Source organism: Chinchilla lanigera, unplaced genomic scaffold, assembly GCF_000276665.1.
Source record: "Chinchilla lanigera isolate Chin_1 unplaced genomic scaffold, ChiLan1.0 scaffold00118, whole genome shotgun sequence".
NCBI classification, from domain to species: domain Eukaryota; kingdom Metazoa; phylum Chordata; class Mammalia; order Rodentia; family Chinchillidae; genus Chinchilla; species Chinchilla lanigera.
Genome location: NW_004955519.1, coordinates 3,597,340 through 3,623,564, shown reverse-complemented (window position 1 = coordinate 3,623,564; position 26,225 = coordinate 3,597,340). Strand labels below are relative to the sequence as shown.

At 36.1% G+C, this 26,225-nt stretch overlaps 1 protein-coding gene across 3 annotated transcripts in view; it reads left to right on the top strand.

The window, feature by feature from the left end:
- The window catches only part of Glra2 (glycine receptor, alpha 2), a 189,716-nt gene that overhangs the window by 58,464 nt on the left and 105,027 nt on the right, over positions 1–26,225 (top strand). For all 3 annotated transcript variants that reach the window (XM_005409182.1, XM_005409181.1, XM_013506979.1), the window contains exons 5-7: positions 6,921–7,003; positions 9,744–9,881; positions 11,459–11,673. In XM_005409182.1, the coding sequence (XP_005409239.1) occupies positions 6,921–7,003; positions 9,744–9,881; positions 11,459–11,673 (436 nt within the window). The remainder of the gene's footprint in view (positions 1–6,920; positions 7,004–9,743; positions 9,882–11,458; positions 11,674–26,225) is intronic.

Here is a 26,225-nt window from a genome sequence, read left to right as displayed (position 1 = left end):
TCAGGGATGGAGTGAGCTGGGTACGCTCTGTGCTTTATAGGAAGAGTTCAAGCAGCCATTTCATTACGGAACTTTCTGAATGATGGATCCTTCTGTGGGTACCTTGAGTTTTAATTCAGGAGCATCAAATGATTAATGCAACATATACTTCTCTGAGAGATCCAAAGGACCCTTTCAGCATCTAGGTCTGAAGGATAGGATATCTGTTCTATCCAATCAGTGTGAGTGCTTATCTAGGTCCAGAAGGAATAATTTTGTTCCCTTGATTTAGTTGGGTCTGATTTACAAAATCAAAATGATTCTTTAAATGAGGAAGTTGTAAAACTTTAAAAAGTTGGAGAATAAGTTCTTAGCTATTGTTACATATATATATATATATATATATATATATATATAAAACACATATATGTGTATACTGACATATTTGCATTCTCCTCCAAGATGGAAACTATCTTCTTTCAAGTATGTTATGCATGGTGCCTAATAAATACTTTCCAAAAAAATTGCTGAATGGAAGTAGTGTTTCCCAACCCATGCAGAGTCCTACTTAACACAATCCCTCCTCACTGAGGGCCTGGAGCTAGTCTTTCCTGCACTCTCTACTCCTTCATGACTTTTTTTTTGCAGCTGCTTCCCTGGCTTTTTTGAAATTTCTCAGTGACTGATTTTCCTGAGATCAGAGACAGTGACTTAATACACTACCACCTCCCTGAATATAGTTCCTAGGGCTACATCTGGCATTTGCACATACATGTTTGTTAATAGGAACAATGATCTTGGCTTCTTCTCTACCTCAACTAGAAACTACCTGCCATCTCTTTCAGTAGCTCTCCCAGTCTTCTAGCTGTACCCACCATATTCTTGGATGCCAGTGAACTAAACCGGGCTTCACTACCCTGACTTTATAATATGCCACTGTCTTAGGAACAAGGCCCTTAATTAATCTTCCTTTGTCTCATTATCCCTAGTCAATCACTTAGCAGTCTACTTTGGGTTAATTGTCCTGCTGTGGTATCAAGTAGAAAGTAATGCTTCCCAAAGGGAATGCTAATGCTACTGAAACACTGCAGACCCTTTCTTAAACTTTTATCCTGTTTCTTTCCCCACACCTTCTCCTTTTAGCCTATCATACTGACAGTAAACTCAGCCCTTGGGACATGCTGAAGTAGTGCTTCTTAAAGTGTGCTCCAGGACACTGGCATCGCTATTACATAGGCTGTTTATAGAGTGCCTGAGAATCTGAATTTCTATAAAACCCCCTCAAGTGATTTGTGTGCCCACCAGAGATTGAAACTCATTATGTTAAAAGATGCTTTGAGCAGACAGACAGCCCAGGAGTGCATTTTAATCCACGAATTCCTTAACTCTTCCCTTCTCTCTCTTTCCATTGTGTGTGGGTTGTATTAATGATGCACTTTTGACTTCTAACTTGCCCTTAGGCTAATTTCACTTAAGGTCTAGGTGGGTTAAGGTGACACTTTTGTTCAATTTTTGATGCATCCTGTCAAATCTTCCTGACACTAGAATATCACATGGTTCGGAAATGTCAAGGTACAACTGGGAAGAAAGATTCCACAGATCTACATTGTACAGTAAGCCCTATGTTCTCTGGGAAATAGTTGATTATGTTCTAAGATGTTGCATGACAAAGCCCTGTGGGGGCAATAACTAGCTCATCTATTTGCCAGGATGTTCTTATTTTAAGAAGTATCATTTGCATTTAAAGTTTTCATCATATTCAAGAATGTAAATTCACCTATGAGAAGAAGCGCTTCAAGCCAGTCATCTTCACTAACAATTTAGATTGAGAAAAATGTTGAGCAGGATGGCAGTGTGGATGAGGAAGGAAGTTCAGAGATTTAGTAAAGACTAAATAACTCTTTATGGGTAAATCTAGTCTACTATACAGGGCCCCAAACTAGAGTGAGATGCTGGAGGAATTTTTAAAAGGATAAGTAATAAGAATTCAGGATGGGTGAAAAAAATAATAAAGACAACTAAGGTGTCTACAACCAACACTGCTAGCTTCACAGACAAAAGAAGATAAATTTCTTAAAGAGGAAATGCGGTAGAATGGAAAGTAAATGGAATTTAGTGTTAATCAAAGTTGGTTTCAAATCTAACTATGGTTACTTACTCATTTTGTGACTTTGGAAGCATGGTTTAAACTTTGCAAGAGTCAGGTTACTTATCTCAAAAATGGAGATAATACTATTGCTTCATGAGAAGGTACTCCATGATTGCAACATGACCTACAAAAACTGTTCAGAAAATGATGATTATGAATACTAGAAGCAGAGGCATTTTTAATTTTGCTCTTACTGTTTTAATTCTAAAGGAACACCATAGGCTCTATCCTCTCTGATGGATCATGTTTTACTCAGCATTTGCAGCATTCTGCATAGAGTGTGCTACATGGGTCCCCAGCAGAAAAACAATAGCAATGTTTCCAATACTTGAACCTTCTTCCTGAGACACAGAAAAGCATCATTTTGTCCTTCCTCTCCACTCCAAACAAGACAGGCCACTGTAGCCACTAGAATTAACTCTCCCAACATAGCATGCTGCCAATGAGTTTCAAAATGCTGATTAATTCATTTGTTCAACAAATATTTATTGAATACCTACACTGTTGTAGGCACAGTCTTAGATGGTACAAAAGAGTCTCAACTTCATGTATCTTGCATGGTGGTCGGACAGCACAATAAACAGATAAAAACATAAACATTATAATATTGATTTAAAACACTGTAAAGGAAACTGAATCCATTTATAATGTTTGCATCCATCAGTAACCTAAGCTTTAAGTGAGGTGTCAACCAAAAGCTGGTTCTCTGAGCAAGGTGAACTGAAGGAGAGAAGGAAGGGAAAGAGCAGGAAAGATAAGATTTGCCCAAACTGACTTTCCGTACCTCGTTTTGTTCTTTGCTTTTAAAATCTAAATGCTTGCTCAGCCTTCTTACTCTCCATAAAGAAGCAAAGCCCTGTAAGGGAACAGTATTCCTTCCCTCATGCAAACGAAAGTTGTGCCTCAAATGCATGTATGTCAGCTGCATTGACAATGGGAGAATGAGCAGTAATGCTTCAGGAAATGAGTTCTTTAACAAAAATGAAAAGGAAAAGGGGCAGTCTCAGCTCACTGCCTTCAGGTGCAATGGCCTTAATATTTCAGATTGTGGGAAAGAGGAGAACAAATTTGACATGATGTAGGCAGTGTCTGCCAGTGAGATGTCTGAATTTCCAGGCAAATCTGGAAGAATACTGGCTTCGTAATTAAAATATTTTACTCTGTGAGATTTACTAAAAATAGGTGGAGAGCCAGGTCAAAGTAAAAAAAATTGTTTACATTTTTGTGTATTATTGTACACATTAGTCATGGTGCAATGCTGACATCTTTGTACAAAATAATATCAAGTTTTTTCCCTCAAAATTCATATTTTTCAAATCATAAAATAGCCTTCAAAACAAATGGGATGGTCATTACTTTGAGGGATTCTGCACTAGGAAGAAAAGCACAGGAGAATATTCTGGGATAATGGGAATATCATATCTAGATCTGAATGCTTAGTATGTGGGTGAATATAGGTTTTAAAAATCATTGTGCTATAACTCAATATTTTTTATTTTACTATATTTAATGGGTACTATAAGTGAAAAGGGGAAATAAATAAGAAGGAAACCTAGATTTTCAGTATTCAGATGTATGGTAAAATTGATGTCATACATTATGAGCTTGTAACTCGTACAGGACTGATTAGATCTTTACAATCTCTTCCCATTTGCTCAGATCATGAAATGATTTAACAAACTGCAGAACTCTTAACTCTATTATTGTTACTCACTGACTTCCAATACAAAACTTATCTAGGAAAAAAAACTACCACTGGGGTCTCTGCTGAAACAAGATTCAGGGATAGTTTCATATTTGTTGGGAATTCCTTTCAGTGAGATCTTCCATGCAGCTAATAATTTTGACTCCCCAAAAGCTCTGTGTCCCTCCAAGATTGCTGTATCTGCAAGGAAAGAAGGAATAACTGCGTGTGAGGTTTCTGCTCACTAAATAAGTGTGAAAGCCCACTTTGTAAAAGAATTAAACTCAGAAAGCATATGATTAGGGACACTAAAGTTGTTTCCACTAGCAAATAATCTATAGTTGAATTCTGTGCTGTGTGTTCTTTTAAGCTGTATTCATTTGCAGTTTGAAACATTTTATAATATTAGTATTTTCTAATTGCTCAAAGATGAAGTTTTCAAAAATATACTGAAATTTTCACATTTTCTGATTTTGAGTCACTGAAATTTTCCACATACCATTTGATTAGGTTTATGTGATAAACATATTTTAATTTTAATTTTTTGATTTGTAAATTGATAAATTACAGTTATGCATGTTATTATAGGAAAAAAATGATGTTATGTTTTATAAATGTATGTGGAATAATTATATGAAGCTAATTAATGTATTTTCCACTTAAATACATATTTTTGTTGTAAAATATTTGAAATTCACTGTCTCAGTGATTTTGAAATGTACAATACATTATTATTATACTCACCACTTTATGAATAAACCTTTTCTCATAATTGAGGCTTTATATCTTACTGCAGCATGGTTTACAATAAACAAGTTAAAGAAAAACATATTTTTGTGTGATGAAAATACTTGTTAAGATAATAGAAAAGATGAAATAGGTTCTCATAATTATAATAACACTTTTAAGCCCAGAGATCCTTTTGAGATGCCCCATTCTTAATAAAATGGAAAATTTTTGTTCACTAAAGATTTCCATTTTGGTTTTCTACTCTGAGGTTATTTTCAAGTGTTCATAGTATTACTCAAAGTAAAATTATGCTTTCCCCCAAAATTAAGGCTATCATGCTGGGGAAAAAACTGAATATCTATATCTACAAATATCTACATCTACAAATAAACTCCACAAGTCACAAAAAAACTTTCTCCTGGCTAAGATATTATTTTAAGTCAGTTGCTTAGAACCCAAAACCACTCTTTAGAACCATGGTGTTTGATTTCTCACAACAGCTCACAGATGACAGTTAATTTGTTTAGCAGTGAAAGTGAAATATTTATTATTTAATAATAAGATTATAATAGCAAAAACATATGGAATAAAATAAAATTTACAATTTTACCTTTCAGCTATTATTAGAGTTAAAGCAAATTTAATTACATAAAGATGAAAAAACTTGAACAGATCTATGGATACTTTCAAATAACCTATACTTGTCAATATAGACAATGCAGAATAAAGAATAAAAAAAGATATGAATCATCCCACTAACCAAAATACCTAGTCTTAATATAGTGGTGTGTTTCTTTCCAAGACTGAAAACATATTTTTCCATAATTGTAATCATGCTGCACTGCTTTGTGTCTTGTTTTCCCCAATCACTGTTGTATTTAAATGACTTTGAGAACTGTCAGCATGCATTCTTTGTCTAATCTCACTTCAAATCCAAAACCTTCCTTTCTTTAAAATGTGTGGCACAAATGAATAGAATGTAAAATGAAGCAGAGAAAGTAAATAAAGAGAATGTAACCGGGAGGGAAGAACTTAGGTTAGAGTACAACCGTCAGAGGAGTCTTAGAATATTAAAAAATGCTTGGGGTACACTGAAGAGAATTTATAGTACTGAACTTTACAATGATAGGGACTCGTGTTAAAAAAAATGGAAATGTGTCATCTTATCCTATCTCATTATTTTTAAGGAAATGTTTAACAAGTTTAATATCTTGTTTAGAGTGCAGAGAAAGTTTGAAGCAATACTGGGAAAAGAACCTAGATTCACTTATTCTCAAATCTTAATCTCCTTCCTTGAATCTCGGAGGCACAGAAACATTGCAGAACAAGATATGTGCACCATTCCCTAGAATAAGAAAAGTGAAATGGAGGAAAAGAGAGGTTAGCTCAATGAATACCCTGATACAAGTCTCAGCCAGTCCTGGCCACAGCTCAGGAACGTTAAGGAAAGTGGACAGGGATGACAGTGGCCTATATTAGGTGTGAAAAAGTGAAGACTGCAAAACACTATTCTTAAATGAGATTTCCAGCTCAACTATTTTCTCCACTATTGTCAAAATTCCAGAATGGATTCTATGATATATTGCTCAAACCATTCATCCATGTAGATTAATGAATAAAAACTCTGTGAAGTTAAGTATTTGCTCATTAGATGAAAGGAGAATCAATGGTTATCATAATCAATTATGCTGATCACATCATTGATTGTTCTTGATGCAAAGTTCATGTACCCAGGGAAAAATTTTGAAACGGTATATACCTTATGTCTTTTGGACATCAGTGTGGATAAGAACACATTGTTCACATTACAGCATTTTTCAGTGGTCTTGCTCAATCTAGAATAAACTTAAAACAAGCGCCATGGGAATGGCGGGGACATGGGAATGGAGGCAGAGTTAACGGCTAGCAGTTGGGAAATAGAGATTAAGGAGTTCTGGTAAAACAAGATAGCTAAGACAATTGTACTACTAATTTCTAACGGTTGATTGAAAGGAACAGCTAATGTTTAATTGTTTGATCACTCTTGCATACCTAAACCTGGTAATCTGAGCAACCACTTTGACGATAACAATATGTAACACATTATTAATTTCCCACCGTCTTTTTTCAGAATTCTGTATCGTTTTTATTGTTTTTGTATGGTTTTGTTTTTGTCTGTGTTTTTGTTCTTTTCTCTTCAAACTAAAAATAAAATAGTACAATATTTTTTGAAAATTACCAATGAGTACATGTTATTTGAAAAATACTGCCCTGAATGAGAGCTTAGATTTCAGTATTTAAATCAATATATTTTGTTTAATGCCAAGTGGATTTTTGTTTGTTTCTCAAAAATGAAACTTCAAGATTGAAAACTTGTTTCTATATTTTCTCTTTGCTAAGACTCACCTTGACCTTATCCTGTCCCATGGACTTGAAGAACTTCCCAATGGACGTTCAGACCTGTACAATGCAGCTGGAGAGTTGTAAGTGGCCACTGTTGATATGACTGCCTGCTTGCTTTCACCAATTACCTGGTTCTTTTAGGGTATCATTAAGGACTAAAGACTCATAAGACTCCTTATCTACCTACCAACACCCAAGGTCCTCATTCCAAACTAGCAAAAGTGTTTGCACATGTCTCATAGGAGAAGCTCATTATGAATACCATAAAAACAACCTTTCCATCTAAAATTCCAAATACCTTGCCCTTTCTTAAAAAAAAAAAAAAAGCCTGATTTAGTAAGCTTTTCTTTGAAATGAAAATGTCTCCTGGGAAAATTAAGACTATTAGCCATTCAAGCTTTAAAATGAATCAGTCCTTACTCAGAAAACTGTATTTCTTTCCATCTTATGCCCATATAGACAGTCATCCCCAAGGGAAATCTGGCAGGAAAGGGATAACTGCTTTGAGAACAAGAAACAAAGGCCTTAGTCAGTGGAGGGCACAAAAGCAAGATGTATGAGAAGAGATGAAATAAGACAGAGTACGAGGTATCTCCCATAGAGAAGGAGGGAGGGAAATGCCATCCACTTTGTCTCCTTCCATCCCTAGCTCTGATGCCACAGAAATCTTTGTACCACACATTGCTGATACCCCGACGGAAATGGAATTTTCAGTTAAGATACATAGAGTTTTTCCAGGCTTTCTCTGTCTGTTTTCTCTGTAGAATGCAAACAATAATAAATGTTACTGATCTACAAGGATGTTAGGAGATTTAATGAGGCAGGGATAAAGAAATACTTTTAACTTTTTGGTTTAGAAAAATAATAAGTATAAAGAGACACATCAACTATTATTTTAAAAAAGAAATGATGACAGGGTTTCTTTCTGATCATTTAAAATCGCTATAGATTTCCCTTGAAACTTCCTACACAAATAAAATAATGAAACATCTTTGTTTTAAGAAGTTGTCAGGGATAAAATGAGAATTTCTGATTTATAATAGGCTTTTTGTATTCATTTTTTCTCTATTGCCCTTTCTCTTGAGAAGGTTGAGAAAAACACTTTTTTACATAATGATTCCTTCCTTGTGTCTTCGCTGTTACTCCAAACTCTCCCATGCCTCAACCCAGCACTTCTATCTTCTCTGTGAAGTAAGGCTCATTTAATGCTTTAAAAAACCTTTAACTAGTGAATACACTTGCTCTTTGTAGAAATGAAATCAAAGAATCAGCAATGTGCTTACTACTAAGTTTAGATGCAGAAGGTGGATAACACTCTTTACTTTTCTACTCCAATATTATTTCCTGCTTCTGCACTTTTTTATCTTTCCTGTCTAGCCTATGTTGAGGCTTCAGGAGGTGCTCAAGGAAATGTTATTGTGGTGGCCGGGGAGAAGCTCACTAGAGAATGACTTAGGGTATTTGGTAATCTTTAGATATTTATTGGAGTTACCCCAGATGTACTCATCCTGAGTTGCAGTGGAAGAGAGAGGCTTAGCTGTTCTCTTTGTGGACCATCAATGCTTGTAAAGGATCCACTTTGCAATTCCTGTCTTTCCATGTTTTCATTTTTTGGCTTTGAATTTAAAAGGTGGTCAAAAGAAAGAGGAAAGCAGACTCCAATTAAGTTTGCCATTGATTTCTGGGTAGCCTTGGTGAGTCATTTTCTCACAGTAAACAATTTTTAAACTTAATAACCATGGTGAGGTTATTGGTCAGACAAAACCTCACATAATATCCGTTGTCCTTATCAGTCTCATTTTAAGAGTTCAAGTATCACAAACAAAAGAGGAAGTAGAGAAATAATGTCTAAAAGAACAGCTGTCATTTTGGTGTGGAGTAAGAAGCAGAAGCACTTTGATTTACTAAATTGTTAATTATTTTATTTTGGATTGCTCAAGTCCTGTAACAGTAGGACTTCACATAGCATGTAACATGTTCTATTCCATAATAATAATTATAATGGCTAGGGATCTAGCTCAGAGGCACAGTGCCTGTCTGGCAAGGGCAAGGTCCTAAGTTTGATTACTGATATCAAAAACAGTTAGAATGAATAAGCCTATTTAGCAAGACATTAACACAAATATTCTTTTTTTTTTTTTTTTTTTTTTGGTTTTTCTCCGGTACCGGGAACCGAACTCACGACCTTACACTTGCCAGGCAGGCGCTTTTGCCGCTGAGCTAAATCCCCAGGCCCAACACAAATATTCTTGATTTGTATATCCTATAACTTCTTAGGTTACCTGGCTATAGCTTTCCCCCAAAGCTAACATAATTGAGAGTTGACCATAAATATTTAATATAAGTTTCCTGAAGTTGAAACCTAATAGACCCCAGAAGAGGGGCCAATTTTGCAATTGGAATGTTGTAGGCAGGCCTCTGATGAATTCATTCTCATTAAAAAATGGTTTCATTTGAAATACTAAGACTGGCACTATGAATTGAATTGTCTTATTGGATTACTACAAAACAGCTCTTTCAAATAAAATCTTCAAAGGATTTTCATGTTTGCTTACTTATTTGCTCTTTAGAAAGAGTGAATAAAGAGGCAAAAGAAAATAGACTTTATAGATTCCGTTCTTTCACTATACACAGAAATAATAATCCAAAATTACTTACTCTCTTCAATTTCTTTGGCTCCAACTCTCTTATTAAGAATGCTTTTGAATGATTGAGCATGTATTTGCTTTAGACAATGTTCTCATTTCTTTACGTGGCTAGACTTCCAAGCTTTCTTGAAAAGATACATTCAGTTTTTCCACTACCATTTCTTTATTCCAGTTGGGTACACGATGAATGACCTGATATTTGAATGGTTAAGTGATGGTCCAGTGCAAGTAGCCGAAGGATTGACCTTGCCCCAATTTATTTTGAAAGAAGAGAAGGAACTTGGCTACTGCACAAAGCACTACAACACTGGTAAGTTTTCTTTCAGCTGCTAAACTCAAGTGGGATCCATTTGCAGTTCAGAATACATATCCTATCACCTTAATTGCTACATATTTACCAAACAAATAGAGTTCAAAACCTTTAGACAGGTAGGATTCCTGTACCCTCTGGAGGGATCAATAAACACAACAGATATTTTTTCCAGAATATAGGAGGGAGAATTGGGAATCTTTCGCTACTTTCTTGCTAAACATCTGATATCAAATGTGTCTGAGAAAAGGTGTAAGAGACCTCATTAGTGTACAGGAAACATTTGAATTCTGGACCTTCCTGGCCTGTTCACTTGACATTAGATCCTTAGGTCAATTTGTACTCCCTGCTGTAGTGGAAGAGAAGCATAATACCCACAAATAGAGCTACTGTGCTATCTAGTCCTGCACAGGAATAGTTTGGAAGAAGATCAGATAGACAGAATTCAGCTGACTCTAAAGTCATGGACCAGTAGTGCTGACAGACACACAGGGTATGATGGAAAATGTGAGGTGGGGCCCTCAAGTGGGCATCGGTGTTGTCTAGAAGATTAGACCTGCCCAGTAAAGTTGATGGCTTTTCCTATGAATATGTTCCTATAATACCATGAACGCTGATCATGGGGACTCAACCAAGCCCGATGGTTTGTCCAGTGACTGATCCAAGTTCCTGGCTGAGTAGAATGGACCACAAACACTTGTTCCAACATGCAACAGTGACTTCCTATGAAGTAATTTTAATCTACTTCTAAGGCTTTCTTCCTGATCAAGAAGAATTGAACCCCAGCTCTTATAATTTGTGTGGACTAAGCCAAATTATCTTTGGGGTTCTAAATCCAAACTCATTAAAGAAGGGAAAAAAGTGGGAAGAGGCAGAAACATCTGTTAGTAGTATGTTAACAGTTTTAAAATTTTCATATGCACTCTTTTTCACAAGCAAAGTAACACTACAAAGAGTTTCTAAATCTTCTCAAGCAATTACCCAAAACTCCAGGAAATTTTTATAATGACATGAATACGCACATCGTTTATAAAAATGTATGTTTTCCTTTTGTCATTGATAGATACAGTTATTTAAAATAGACAATAGTTATTTAAAATAGACAAAAATAGATACAGTTATTTAAATACATGGGGAGCTCCTTTTACTACTTATGGCTAAGCAGTTTCAACCATTATATATTATATGGTAGATATTATATGCTATAAAATATAGGCTATAGGTTATATATGTGTGCTAAATACTACATATTTTAACTGCACAAATTTTGAATATTTTATTTCTACGGATCAGTTCATCTCAGCCTTGCAAATTCTCAAGATGGGTCTAAAACAGTATAGCTTCAACTAGCACATATTTTAAAAATCAAATATACCATATGGCTTTAGTCCATCGACTCCTTAGATCACTCATTTTCACACTTTTATTTCCATTACTGCTTGAATTGGTTATTTAGGGTGAGAGTTTTGTGCAGTCTTCTGAATCTATCTGCAACAAATTTCATTTTAAAATCAAAATAAGATGGTGGAATTAGAAAAACCCAAATTAGATCTTAAATGATAATTTGCTGTTTCCAGGAAAGTTTACCTGCATTGAGGTCAAGTTTCACCTGGAACGCCAGATGGGCTATTATTTGATCCAGATGTACATTCCCAGCCTGTTGATTGTCATTTTGTCCTGGGTCTCCTTCTGGATAAACATGGATGCAGCTCCTGCTAGGGTTGCCCTGGGCATCACCACAGTCTTAACGATGACCACCCAGAGTTCAGGCTCCAGGGCATCTCTGCCAAAGGTAAGAAATCTTCTCACTTGACAATAAATGACCTGACGGGTTTGCCAAAGGTTTTGTGGGCTGGAGAATTCTTCAAGGAGAGAAATTTTGCCAACCCATGGCGCTGTTATAAACGTGAGTGCAGTAAGAGAATGAAGAGCTAAATTTGAGAGTATTAGGGCTCTGAGGACATGGGGGACTGTCAAAATCAGTTAAGATACAAAGGAATCAGGGCAGAGAGAAACAAGGAATTGAGGAACAGAAACATAGCTCAGGAATTCTAAGAAGCCCTGAAGTGCTTTTGACCTCAGATGTTTATAAGCCACAAAGTTTACAGGAATCAGCGTAAGACTGATTCAATTTAGGCTATATTGTCAACTATTTACTGGTGAGGGTACTGTGATTCATATGATCAGTAAAGCCATTTACAGTAACAGAAGTTTAAATTAAGTCCCTGAAAATTTACACAGAAAACACATATTAATGAATATATATGAAATGAATATACACTCTTCATGCATATGAAACTAATACAAAATATCCATGTATATGAAGTGAATGTAAAATGTCAGGATACATCAAATCAGGTACATGAATCTTTGCTGCACTGTACCTTATTTTGCAGCACTGTACCTTGCTTTAGTGGCTCATAATATTTTTGAATGACACAGTTACAATGACGCAGGTTGATACAGAAGTGTGGGATGAATATTAAGAACACATTGATATGTTGCAGCATCTCAAATAATGATCCATAAGTGGCCATGTCATCTATTTTTATGTGACACAATCTCTCTGCATTTATAAATATTGATTAAATAATTACTGAGAAATGTCTTGCTTGTGAAATGCCCTAGCACTTCAGAAATGAGCATATGTGTGCTTCCCGCTTCAAGAGTGTATCGAGCTATTGACATCAGTTTTCTTGGGATATGAGTTCAGTTTATTTTTATATTTTTTGCTTTCTTGCTTTTTCTAATTTTTAAAAATCTGTTTTTAAATGATACATAAAAACATAAAAATTATACAAACCAATGGCATATTGTATCATATTTCAGTATATGTATACATTGTGTATGTTTAAAACAGGTTAAATTTATCTCCTCATTTATCAATTTGTTTGTGGTGAAACTTCAAAAATCTTTTTTGTATTTTTTTTAATTTTTAAAATGGACGTGACTTTTCTTTCTTTTATTTTTTTGACTCTAATGTGAATTCAGTTTAGCATTTGGTATATACTATGTCACACTGTCTGAGCAGTATCTCCAAAATCCAGTTCCAGAAACAATTGAGATGTAATCCCATATCTTTGTTGACTTGGTCTTATGTTCAGTTCTGCTGCTTTTGACATGACGAGAAATCTTAGATCATATGCCAGATTGCCTCTTATGTTTGGAGCATAAGGTGACAATATGGTGGACGTCTGTGGCTATAATGGAGGATTATATACTGGGGAAATAATTATACAATTTATTAAATCCTATGCCTCCAAAGATAAATATTAGATTTTGTATGCCCATAGAAAAACAAATACAGCTGTCTCTGATATTTTTAAATATTCTAGAATAACAAATTGTATAATGAGCCCCTCTCATATATCTACTGAAATATAGATGTCAGAAATACTAAAAGCTTTTTTTAGGTACATAATCACAGATCAATTCTACCTAATAGAAATTCTAACCCAGTCTGTGCCTCCTCCCAAACAGGTTTATTTGTTTATTTCTCTTGAGCTATTAGCTACTGCCAGCACTGCATGCATGCCACTAAACTTCAGGATGCACAAACATATATTTTATAATTTAATAGACAGCTAAAGTATTAGTGGCAAATTGTGAGTAGATAATGTCAAAACATAAGACAGTTAGCCTCCAACTGTCCATTGCTATGGACAGTGTAGGCACTCATTTTCAAAATGGGAGCTTGGGTTTATCTAAATTTGTTATTCATTCTATGAAGTTGCTATGATTCTGCATGAACAGTCAAAACTATTGCTAAAGAAATGGTCACTGTTCAGTGATCTTGTTATATACAGGCAATTAGGACCTCAGATGAACTGAAAAAAGGTATAATCAGGTATGATTTTATACTTGGCTCTGAACTCATAGTGATTATTCTTTTGCCACCAGCAGGTTTCTCTTCCTACACGTACTTTTCTTAGGCTATTATTAAACATGGTTGGCTCTCAACTGACCGTGAGATTTGACTCATCTGGCTGACAGTGAGAAACCAAAATGAGATGAAAAGTGAGTCATGAAAAATAAACAGTTGACTATATCCTTACTGATATGTGCACAAACATATAAATACTCATTTAATTTATAAATATTGCAATCTCTGGCCAGATGCTTCACTATGCTAATTAGACATTTGCTCCAGAGCCTACTGCAACACCCTGTACAGAGTACACACACATACCCCACGTTAAAAATAAGATATGCTTGTTATAGAAAAGATAGAAAACATCAGTCATACCCATCTAGTAAATAACTATTAAGATTTTGGTGTGTCATTTTCTTACTTGCATTTGTGAGCAAACCCACATACATGTATACACAGAGAACTGAAATTAAACTTTTATACAATTGTATACTATTGTATGTGCCATTTTGTGTGGCATTAAAAATCCGTTCTGAGCATAAATTTTTGTGATACTAAGGGTGAAACCCATTTTCAGATTCCGAGCAATCGCTCTACCACAGAGCTACAGCACTAGCCTGAGTATAATTTTAACGACTTAGTAATAGTCTATATGATGTATTCACCATCATTTATTTTACCATCTTAGATATTTATGATTTTCCTTTTTGCTTTTACAAGTATGATCATTGTAAATATATTTGTACATGCATATTTGTATCTTGCTGTATTCTAGAAGACATACGTCAACTAAATCTTTTAGGAATTTGCACTGAGAGAAAAAGAAACTGAAGCTCATTACAGTAAACAGAGGAGAACTATGGAAAGATGATGAATAGGATACATGTTCCACATAGGCATGAACTTTATCATTTTCATTGCATGAACTTTGGCACCTACAACAATATGTGGTTTACATTAGATGATCAATAAATCCTCATTGATTAGATAAACTCTTGCACGTGAGGCCTATAGAAGACAATGTAGACTTGCAGCAAAATCCATGGGTAAAGTTTTACAGAACATAGAATTTTAATATATGGAAGGATATCATAATAATATGACATGCATTTTTAAAAATGCAATTTCTCTAAGGGAGCAGGCACCCTTTTCTGGAGTTCTCAAGTGTTTTTAGAAGATAAGAATAAATACACAAAGATGTATTTTGAAACACAGGCAGGATTGGATTTAAATCTTGGGGCTTTCACTCCACTTAGCCTTGCTGAGCCTATTTCCTCATTTCTAAAATGGAAACATCATCACCTATCAATTCTAAAAGTGATATGATGATGTGATGAGGCAGAACCTACGTAAATCATTTAGGCCAGTTTTTGTACATGGCAAGCACTGAATCCTTTCTTGTTCTTTATGTTGTTACTGTTCTCTGTTGATACATTAGTAGAAAAGACTGTTCCGTGGAATAGGGGATTGAAGTTTCATAAAGGGCCTTATGAATAAAAGATACTATGCTCTTAAGTGGTCTGTTATTTGGGTATAGGTGGGCTGCCAGTGAGATAAAACAAAAGTTCACAGCATATGTTTATCTACACTATATATGTTTGCATATACATACGCATGCATGACTTTTTCATAGGTAGGCAGTCTATTGAATGGGTTAAGCTCCAGAGGGTCTAAATAAGCAATGGTCCTGTGTTTTTCCAATCACTGCCATTAAACATCTTCAGTTGTCTATGTCTGCCCTGGGCTTGCAGGACCCTTGAGGATTCCATAGATTCTCAGTTACTATGTGCCACGTGTTAGATCCAGAATGTACAAACACGTAGTTTATAATTTAATAGACAACTGCTTATTAGGAGCAAAATGGAGGACATACACTGGAAAGTAGGAAGAAGATGTTCACGTGGAAAGGGGAACATAGGAGGGGGAAGGAGAGGGAAAGAAGGGGAAAGGGATAAAAATCAATGGAAGGAAAAACCTCATAAACAATGCTTTTATAAACGATGAGGGAAAGAGGGTTGAAAGGACTGGAGGGGAATGGGAAAAAAGAAGAATTAAGCTGTGTTATGTACAGGTACAAATTCCCTAAGATGAATGTAATATGCACTATGACGAATGTAATATGCACTAACAAAAAGAAACAGCTAAAAAATACACAGCTAAAGCCTTGATGACAAATACTTTAATATGGTCCATTAACAGTTTTTTTTCAAAACTATCATTGAGCTGAAACAAACTTTCAGCACAGCCAGCTCGGTGTTCTTTCCCTCCCTTGCCACCCGTTCAAGCCGGTGTTTTGGCTTGAAGATGTGCGGCAATGTGGAGCACACTGTTGCTGCACAGTTCCTCCACCTTCACTTCCAGTTTTTCCCCTACTCCCGCTGCTTAAATCTATCTATGAAGGTTGTGGGTAAAGGAAAAGAAAGAATAAAGTTTCTTGTTTCTGACCAATATAGTGTAACTATTGGTGGCAAACCTCTGAGAGTTGCCTTTCTTGAAAGTGAAACTGGAATTCCTTGAAGTTTCTTTGGGATCTGCATACTACATTATTTCCATATGAATGGTGCATTTTCTGGCGAATGTGTTACCACCTCCTCTTGCTATCACCTCCTAGCTTCATATTCCACACTACTTTATTGCTATAAGGAGACAGCCCTATGGTTGGCATTCTTCCAAGGTAACTCCCATTTGGCTATCTTCCATACCAGTTATTTGGCCCAGTAAGAGCTCATGTACGTTTGCCTTGCTAAATGGTGAAAATGCAATTTAACCAATTTCTAACCCTTCTGTTTTCACTCCACCATTTTGGATATTGCAGTTAATCTACTGTCTTCAGAATTTATTTAATTTTGAAACAAATATATATATCCATATTTTCATACAAAATCCAAACTACACAGAACACATGATAGGTTTTCCTAAGAACTCTTTTGCTGTCTGACCTAGGGGCAATTTGCTGAATTTCAGCATTTCAGCAAAGGTATGGCATGTGGAGGAGATGCCAGCTTCATCTTTCAAAAGAGAGGGGGTAGATCACCTTCTCCCCATCTTTAGCAGAATAGGAAGAATGCCATAGCCCTGCGAGCAGCAAATTCCATTACTTCAATTAATTATTTTCAAACATCTAGTTTTCTTTCATAAGACAGGGTATTAAGTATAATGGTCTCTAGACAAGATTGACTCTCTTCTAGAAAGTCCTGCACCCTGCACACATATGTGTACAGTCTCCCTTTATTTTTTTTATTTTTTTTCCAGTATCGGGAATCGAACTCACGACCTCAAGCTTGCCAAGCAAGTGCTGTGCTGCTGAGCTAAATCCCCAGCCCACCAGTCTCCCTTTAATGTAAAGCTTTTTAGTAGAAATTCTGAGGCCACAAAAATATTTTACTTCAATACTGTTACATTTATTAATAATTGCTCCTAATTTTAGACTTTTATCCCTGTGAAGGCAAAGCTTTATCAACTGTGTAAATGTTCATATACATACTACTCAACAGAATACCTGATTTATACTAAGTATTCAGTAAAAAGTTGGGTAATGAATTAACAAAGAGTATTGAAAATACTTATAGTCAAGTAGTATTCCCTATATAGTCAAGTAGTATTCCCTGTACAATTTAATTGGTGATTTATTCATCCATTTACTTCTTCAATTAATACTAACTGAATGTCACCTCTGTCTTGCATTGTGCTAGGGATCAAAGAGAAACAAAGTGCAGAGTCTACCCTCAAGGGGTGGTAATCTGATAAGCCAGAGAAAGAAATTTGGAATGCCGATTGTTAAACAATTGGAATACAAGGACAGCAAGGAAGATACCTAAGTGGAGGAGGGGGCAATGGAAGAGGGATAAAGCGAGGGAGAAGCGAGGGAGCAGGGAGAAAAGAGGAGGAGGAACAAGGAGCAGTGTGAGGAAAACGGCCTGAAGGAAGGAGCCTGAGCAGCATCTATGAAGCTTATCAAGGAGGCAAAGCAGAAGGAGGTAAAGGTCATTCCACACAATGAGGACCTTCTACTCATAATATTTGGGCTACATTTACAAGACAAGGATTTTTAGAAGAAAATCTGGGCAGGCTTCCAGCATGCTTCACAAATTTTAAACACATCTCACATAAGAAACCTAGGTTTACTTTCAAGTTAGTTTCCTGCCTTCTTGCTGACCAAAGTTTTTTTGTGTTCTCTTACTTTTTGTGTTATTTAGAAGTTCAATCCTTTCCCTAAATACGGGAAAACCAAATACCAACATGATCCCTGTTTCATAGGTACCCTCCCATTTGAAACTCTAAAATTGTTTTTTCTATATACACCTCTGCCGACTTCCAAGAACCTAACAATATTCTAACAGTTCAGAACATGAAAGCCCCAGTGGTGGACAAAAACTTGAGTGTACGATTACCTTTTCTACCAAAGGAAGATACTGGGATGACTTTCATGGAAGGATGTGAGACATCAGGCAGGCTTGATATGCAGAATTAAACAGCTATTTTCCTTTACTCGGGGTTTGTCATCATAGATGAATGATTTGCAACTAGTCCTAAGTCATTCTTGAGGGTTCATTTGTGACTACAGTCCAGAGACCTACTATCTCCTCCAGCATAGGTAGGAGACAGCTGGGATGACACGGGTATACCGGGAACTGGCAGATCCCCAGCTATTCCTTTGGAGTAAGGATGCAGAAGCATTTTCTTTAGCCATCATTAACTGGGATGCCCTATTTTCAACATAGAGAAGTTTCCCCTTACTTTTTGGCCACCTGGCCAACTAAGACCAGCTGGACCATCGCAAGCAGCTGCCAAACTCAGCACAAGTGTGGAATTTAATACAAAAGACGCCACAACCCTTCCACGTTTGGTCTTGTTTGCCTCCCCACCATAATGCTTCTAATTAGAGACTGCAGCAAGAGAAACTGTGAAAGCAGTGAGAATGATAGTTGCAGGACTTTAAAACGAAGATTTGTTTGGGCTTCTGTTTTAGCCCTAAAAATAAAGATAATTGTTTTTGTGATCAGGTACACACCTCAGCTAATCTGAATCACTTTCCTAGGTCAGACCAGTATTTAAGAAAGAGATTAGCAACAACTTTGTACATAATCAGGATTTTATGGTGTTCTTAAATGAAAGATCGAAAGGGAAGAAAGCTGAGCTTTGACAAGTTGATCTGTGGGCCTGCTTGCTTTAGCCAGATGTCTGTGTATGTGGGAGACTTCATAAACTTTCCCTTCTGACATTTCCCAAGCCACAGCAATTTGAAGAGTTGTTGATGTACTGAATATGTGATAAAAATATGCAAAGAGATGACGTGTGCATTCTCTTGAGACAGAGCTGGAGCACTCGTGGCACTTTCGTTTCAGAATGTTGTTGGCAGCTTTTGCAGGGAAGCTGACAGTGGGAGAAGTCACCCAGGCTGTGCTTCTTCTCAAGTCCTAGTAAGGCTCATATGTCTTCTGGGGATAGCAATTTGAGGTTCAGGATTATTTTGAAATCTTTCTCTCTCCATTTCAATGAAATGGGTAACTCTGGCTTACGCAGCCTAAGTGGCTTAGGTTCTTATAAACACCACACAGTGAGGAAAAATGTGTACAGCATGCAACATGATGTGAGGCACTGTGTTACACACGCATCATACAGACAGGAAGAAACAGAACTTCTTCCCGTAAGAAGACGGATATATACATGAAATAGATTGTAACTCCATGCAGTATGGGCAGTGCAGTAGAATTTTTTTAATGGCTGCAATAACTTTCTCCCTGTATACACACCCATCTTTGGGTAGTAGCTTCCTCCTAAGTTGATTGTGAACTTGGCCATGTGACTTATTTTAAAAAATGAATCAATAAAAATGTGACATAAATAAAGACTTCAAAAATGCTTGGCTTTGGAGCTAACTCTCTCCTGCTGCTCTTGGGAGCCTATGAGTTATTTATCTAGTCCAGATATCACTTCTCTGTGAGAAAAGTACATGGCAAAGAATTTCTCCCACTCAGTAGCCTGTTTCTTCATTCTGTTGGCTGTTTCTTTGGCTATGTAGGAACTTTTTAATTTGATATAGTCCTGTTTGTGGAGTCTCACTATTTCCTGTGCTATTGAAATCCTGTGAATTCAAATGTTTTTTTCTAAGCCTATGAATTCAAGTATTTGCTCTGTACTTTCTTCTAGCATTTTCTAAGTTTTGAGTCTTATACCCAGATCTCTGATTTAGTTTGTATTGATTTTTTTTACCAGGTGAGAAATAGGGATCTAGTTTCAGTTTTCTACATGTAGATATCCAGTTTTCCCAGTACCACTTGCTAAAGAGGCTGTGTTTTCTCCAACATATATTTTGGATTTCTTTGTCAAGCAAGAATCAGGTATCTGGAGTTTGTTTCTGTGTCTTCTTTTTTATTCTGTTGGTCTGCATGTCTATTTTTGTGCCAGTATCAGCTAGTTTTTGTTGTTATGACTTTGCAGCATATTTCAAAATTGGTTACTGTGATGCCTGTGACATTTCTCTTTTTACTAAGGATTGTTTTGGTTAGTCTGTGTCTTTGGTGGTTTCACAAGAACTTGAGGAACTTATGGAAGTTATATTAGAATTTCAGCGTATTTTCCCCTAACTCTGTGAAGAATAGCTTTAGTATTTTGATGGGAATTGTGTTGAATAGGTAGATTGCTTTTGGTAATATGGTCATTTTACTATTAGTTATGCTGATCCATGAACAAGTGAGGTCTTTCTACAGTCTTGTGTTTTCTTTAATTTCTTTCTTCGTTAACTGACTATTCTTTATCACAGAGAATCTTGGTAATCTTTATCACAGTGAATCTTGGCTGTGTACAGTGTTATTCTAATATAACATTTTAACAAAATTTCACTACTCTGACAGTATCAAGTAGTGTTATATTCAACTTTCGATAGATATTTCTTCTAGAATATTTCAACCAAATTAATAATAATAATAATCATAATCATAATGATTTAGATAAGAGAGCCCACGGACAGGCTGTTTTATCTCAGCTTTGCTTCCTCAGCACTGTCACAACTGATTTGGAGCTTTCTCAGTGTGCTGATGCAAGCACCCGTTATCCTTTCTCACCTCTGCAGTGTGTTAAGATACAAATTTATCCTTTGAATTCTGACAAAGGTGTCCAGGGACTTTTTCATCTTAAATCTCTACAGCAGCTCTGGGTCAAAGGTGCAGCCCTATACTCTTCCACCAGGACCCAAGTGTCAGAAAATTAGCGTCCTTTCACTTACCTAGCAAAAAGTGAACTTTTTTACTTTGCTCTGATTTTAAATTGTCATTAAAGACCACCTGTACATAGGAACCTAAGGATTTCTTTGAGAAATCCTGCATCTAGAGCTTGAGAAACACCATGAGCTCCAGTCTGAGGCAAACTATATGATATTTCTAAGGCAAATAATTTTCCATACCTCACTAAGAAAAGCGGGCAGGCCAGATACTCTAGCTCGCCTTCCAAACATGACTATATCTTAAAGAAACTGGAATATAAAAGTATTTTGCAAACTACACATGAACTAGTCTCATAAAATCTCAGACTTCTGTGCTGTTACTTGAAAGGGCCTCAAAATCCTGTTAGAGACAGAAAAGCCCAGGGCAATGAAGGTAAATTCATTTTCCACAGTTTAAGACCCACTGGAAGTGGAAGCCACCTCTTACATGAAGACTTCGTGGATTAGCACCAAGTATAAATGGCCCCTCCCTCTTCCTTGCCTCCATGGCATTTTATGTTTTATCTCAATCACTGCATTTGACTTGTAGCTTAGTGATCAGGGCCCATGGGTGCTTGCTGTAATGCATGATAAATTCTTTGCAGAGAAGGTCACCTTTTGTTCAACTTTACATAACCCATATGGCTTACATAGAAGACTCTGGAGTGACCATTTAGATATGAAAAGAGCACAGTATTCAGTGGTTCTAGATGGTGTACAATCAGAGTAAGAATTAAGAGGGGATTCTAACTGGCTTGATTTAAGAAAGGTCTCTAAATCAGGGGACTCAACCTTTGCTGCACGTTATTATCAGCGCAGGAGATTTCACAGCTTTCCTCGATCCTACCACAAACAAATTAAATGAAATGCTCTGGGAAAAGGATCTAAGTATCAGCATAAAAGCTTACCAGGTGGTTCTAATGTGTAAAACAGGGTTGAGATCTATAGCTCCAAATTATGTTGCTGTCTAAGGAAGTGTTTTCTCTGTGTCTATTACTTATCAGGTTACACATTCATTTAAACTTCATTTAAACATCGACATTGTGAAGTAGGTACTGTTACTAGCCTCACTTTATAGATGAGAATAGTAAGGCACAGAGGAATTAAATAACTTACTTAAGATCATATAAAGCTAGCCCTTAACCCAGAGAGTCCAGTTCCAAGTTTGTGTGATTGAACACTATGCCACATTACCTTTCACAATTAACCATATTGAGCTCCTTCTACATGCCTTTCACTGTGAAAAATCCTTTACATGATTATTGTACAGAAAACATATGAGGTAAGTACAGTAACATCAACTTATAGGTAGAGAAACTAAAACATGTGGAGATTAAGGAATTAGTCTACAGTTGTTGCTAGCAAGCAATAATCTTGGTTCAATCTTGAATCTTGAGCCAAGATTCAAACCACTAAGTGAACTTAAACCCTCTCAAAGGAAGAACTAAGAATTTAAAGTTCCACCATATTTTCATGCCATGCTAATTACATATGGTAGCTCTTGACTATGAAATAAGTTATTTTCTTTCTTTTTTTTAGGAATTCAACAGTGGTTGTTATATTACATATCATTGTTTTCAAATTAGTTGTTCAGATTACCAGATATAAGATGCAAAAATGGTCAAAAATTAAAAGAAGAAAAAAATTAAGCATTAACTGTTCCTTTCAATAGACCAGTAGAAATCAGCAGTACAGTTGTTCCAGATATCCTGTATATATACATACATATTTTTCCCATCCTTCTATCTGTTCTCCTTTCCCTAATCCCAGTTGTTCCTTCCCTTTGAGCAGTTTCTTTCCCTTTCACAGTATCTATTGTACCTTTCAGATTTTATTTACTCTTTCAGGTTCTTAAACTAATATATACTGGTTCTGGGTGCCAGCATGCTTCTAAATGCTTATAACTCATACATTATTTAATTTTCTCCACCCTTTGAGATTGACATTATTGATCCCATTTTCTAGATAAGTAAATTGAGTCTCAAGTTTAATAGGCACCAAAACCAGAATTAAAATTTAATTGGATCCTAAACCCTGTTTGTTTCTTACTATACTGCTATCCATCTCATCTTATAGTCACTAATGTCCCTTCAAACTTTAATTGGACATCCTTCATGCCAGCTGCATTTTATATACTTAAGGGCTGAATGATGGGCCTGGAGAGATTTGGCAATCTAGAGATTCCTTCTACATACTACTTAAATTCTGGTTCATTAGCTTGAGTGATCATGGTAAATCATCCGTCCAGTTCAGAATTCTTTCTGGGATAGCCTCACCCTTTATCTTTACCTTTAATTTCCCAGTGCTCTTTTATGCTCACTTCCTGAAAAACCCTTTATAATGGAAAGGGCAATTAAACATTTTCTGTCATTGGAGAGAATCTGAATGTAGATACAAGATACTAAATAGAACTTTGAACCCAATAATGATTTCTGCACTATGAAACCTCAGTTTAAAAAGCCCTAAGAAAGAATTAGCATTTAAAATTCGCTCACATAGGAGACTATTATCACTTACCCATTAATTTCGTTGGTTCCAAACCATATGTATACATTTCTCTTTTTGCAAGACTCCATGGAGTTGTGCTCTGTAAAAATGTAAATAATATGGACTATCAGATTATGCTAAAATAATTTCCACATTTAACAATTAGGAAATAGTTATACACACAGCACTGCAAACCTTCAATTGTAGTGGGGGACATCCTGGTTTGATAGTCCAGGCCATAAATTTTCCTCAGGATATACAAATGTTCAGGCATGTTGGGGGATTCCTTGTTGGGCCTGCTACAATGACTATGCAAAGGCAAAAATGACTCTTTTGCTTATTTAACCGGTTTATAGTATATGTGGTGTTCTAAGATGTAACTTTTCATATTTTTCATATCACTGAGTTTGGGTTGCATCTTAAATTTAAAGGCAAATTAGAATTTAGTTATAAATGTTTTCTTACTATATACAATAATGATGTATCTTACAATCACTGGCATCTTAGAGTTAATGAACTTTTATACTGAACTTCCAGAGCTAGCCATGATGCTTGGCACTGGGAATAGAGAAACAAGTGAAACAGATGTGTTCCCAGACTCGGAGAGCTCACATCCCACTAGAAATACAAATATTGACCATAAGACAGCAGTCAACGCTTATTAAGAAGTACTCCTAGGTGCCATAATACAAGTAATAACGTAACTGGTACCAGTCCAGGGACCAGAGGAGAATTTTCCCAGGGAAATCCCTGACTGGGACTTTAAGGCTGAGTTACCTGGATAAAAGATAGCAGAAGATGATCTCAAGGGCGGAAACAGTTGACTTGTAGGACTTGTGGTTACAACGAACTGGTACACTTAGGGAATCAGCAGGTGAGAAAAGGTGGCTGGTATACAGAGGACAAAATGGGAAGTGCCAAGTACAAAAGTACCCAGGTCACTTAAGACCTTGTAGGCAAAGGTAGGAAGTTTGAATTCTCTAAGTAAGAGATGTAACACAATCCAATTCATCTTTTTAAAAAAGGCCACTTTGACCACTGTGCAGTACAATTTGAGAAGATCTTGGGGGTATGCAGGGAGCCTAGTTGTGGAAGTACAGCAATAACAAGGGAGAAATACTTTGGAAAAGGTATTGGCGGTGGGAATGGAAAGATCAGTGGTATCTTGGTTCACAAACACTTTTTTTTCCAAAAGTTTTGTTTCCCAAACAGAAGCGTTTGGCAAATTTTTGTTTGTGTTTGCAAACACTGCATCAGGTGACAAACACAACCACATTCATCTCTCCCACAAAAAAAATCGATGTGGCCATCTTTTCTAAAATCATAGAATATATTAAGTTCATGAACTGAGGTACTAATGTAATGAGTACATTTGAGATAAGTTTTGGAGATAAACTTACTGGAATAGTTAGTGATTACATGTAAGGTTTAGTATAGACAAATAGAATCTAAGTCAACTACGAGGGGAAAACCTATCTTAAGAGAATAAAAAAATGAGGGTCCATGGACTTGACTCATAGATAACACCTCATGGATGGAAGAGATATGTGTTCATAACAGGTGTCAATAACTCAGATATGAGTATAGAGACTAGGGATAGAAAGCTATGAGGAACAATGGAAAGCCTCTTCCACAAGGCACTGGAAACACAAGAAGCACTGATTGCAGCTTATATATCAATGGGTGAAATTGCTGGGGGGTGCTGAAGCATATTCCTCCATTCAAGGTTACTGTTGTAGCATAGTGGATTGAATAGTGCTCATCTGAATGACAGTGGTAATGGTAGATTTCATTTTCTATAGTTCACATCAACAGAAAACAGTAACTTCTGCCTCACCTTTGTGACACCACCAACCTATAGTTTTATGGCCATTAGCACTTTGCAGAAATTCCCACCCAGGGGAGTTTTAATTGGGATTTTAGACCATTTATATTTAATGTGATCGGTGATATGGTTAAATTTAAACCTACCATTTTTGGGGAGGCTGAGGCAGGAGGTTTGTTATGAGTTTGAGGCCCATGGGCTGCAAAGTGAGTGGAAGTCCAGCCTAAACAGCATAGCAAGGCTTGGTCTCAAAAAGACAAAAAATAGACATCAGTAGTACAGTTATCCCAGCCATCCTTCTGTGTATATATATTTTTTTTCTTTCTTTCTTTCTTTCTTTCTTTCTTTCTTTCTTTCTTTCTTTCTTTCTTTCTTTCTTTCTTTTCTTTCTTTCTTTTCTTTCTTTCTTTCTTTCTTTCTTTCTTTCTTTCTTTCTTTCTTTCTTTCTTTCTTTCTTTCTCTCCTTTCCCTAATCCTGTTCATTTCCTCTTTTGAGCAATTTCTCCCCCTTCCCCAATATCTATTGTACATTTTGACTTCCACATACTTTTTCATGTTCTTACACTAGGGAGATAACATGATGTCTACACATATGGGTCCGATTTATTTCACTTAGGATTATGGTCTCCAGGTGCATCCATTTTCCTATAAGAGCTTTGAGTTTATCTTTTTTATAGCTGAGTAATACTCCATTGTATAAAAATACCCCATTTTTATACATTCTTCAGTTGATGGGCATCTGGGTTGTTTCCAAGATTTAGTTATGACAAACTGTTCTTCTATAAACACAGGTGCACATATATCACTGTGGTATGATGTTTTTAGTTATTCTGAGAAAATACTCAGAAGGGTAATAGCTGGGTTAAGTGGTACTGCTGATGTCTAATGGTTTATTGAAAGGAGCAGATGATGCTTGCTTTATTTATTTATTTATTTATTTATTTATTTATTTATTTATTT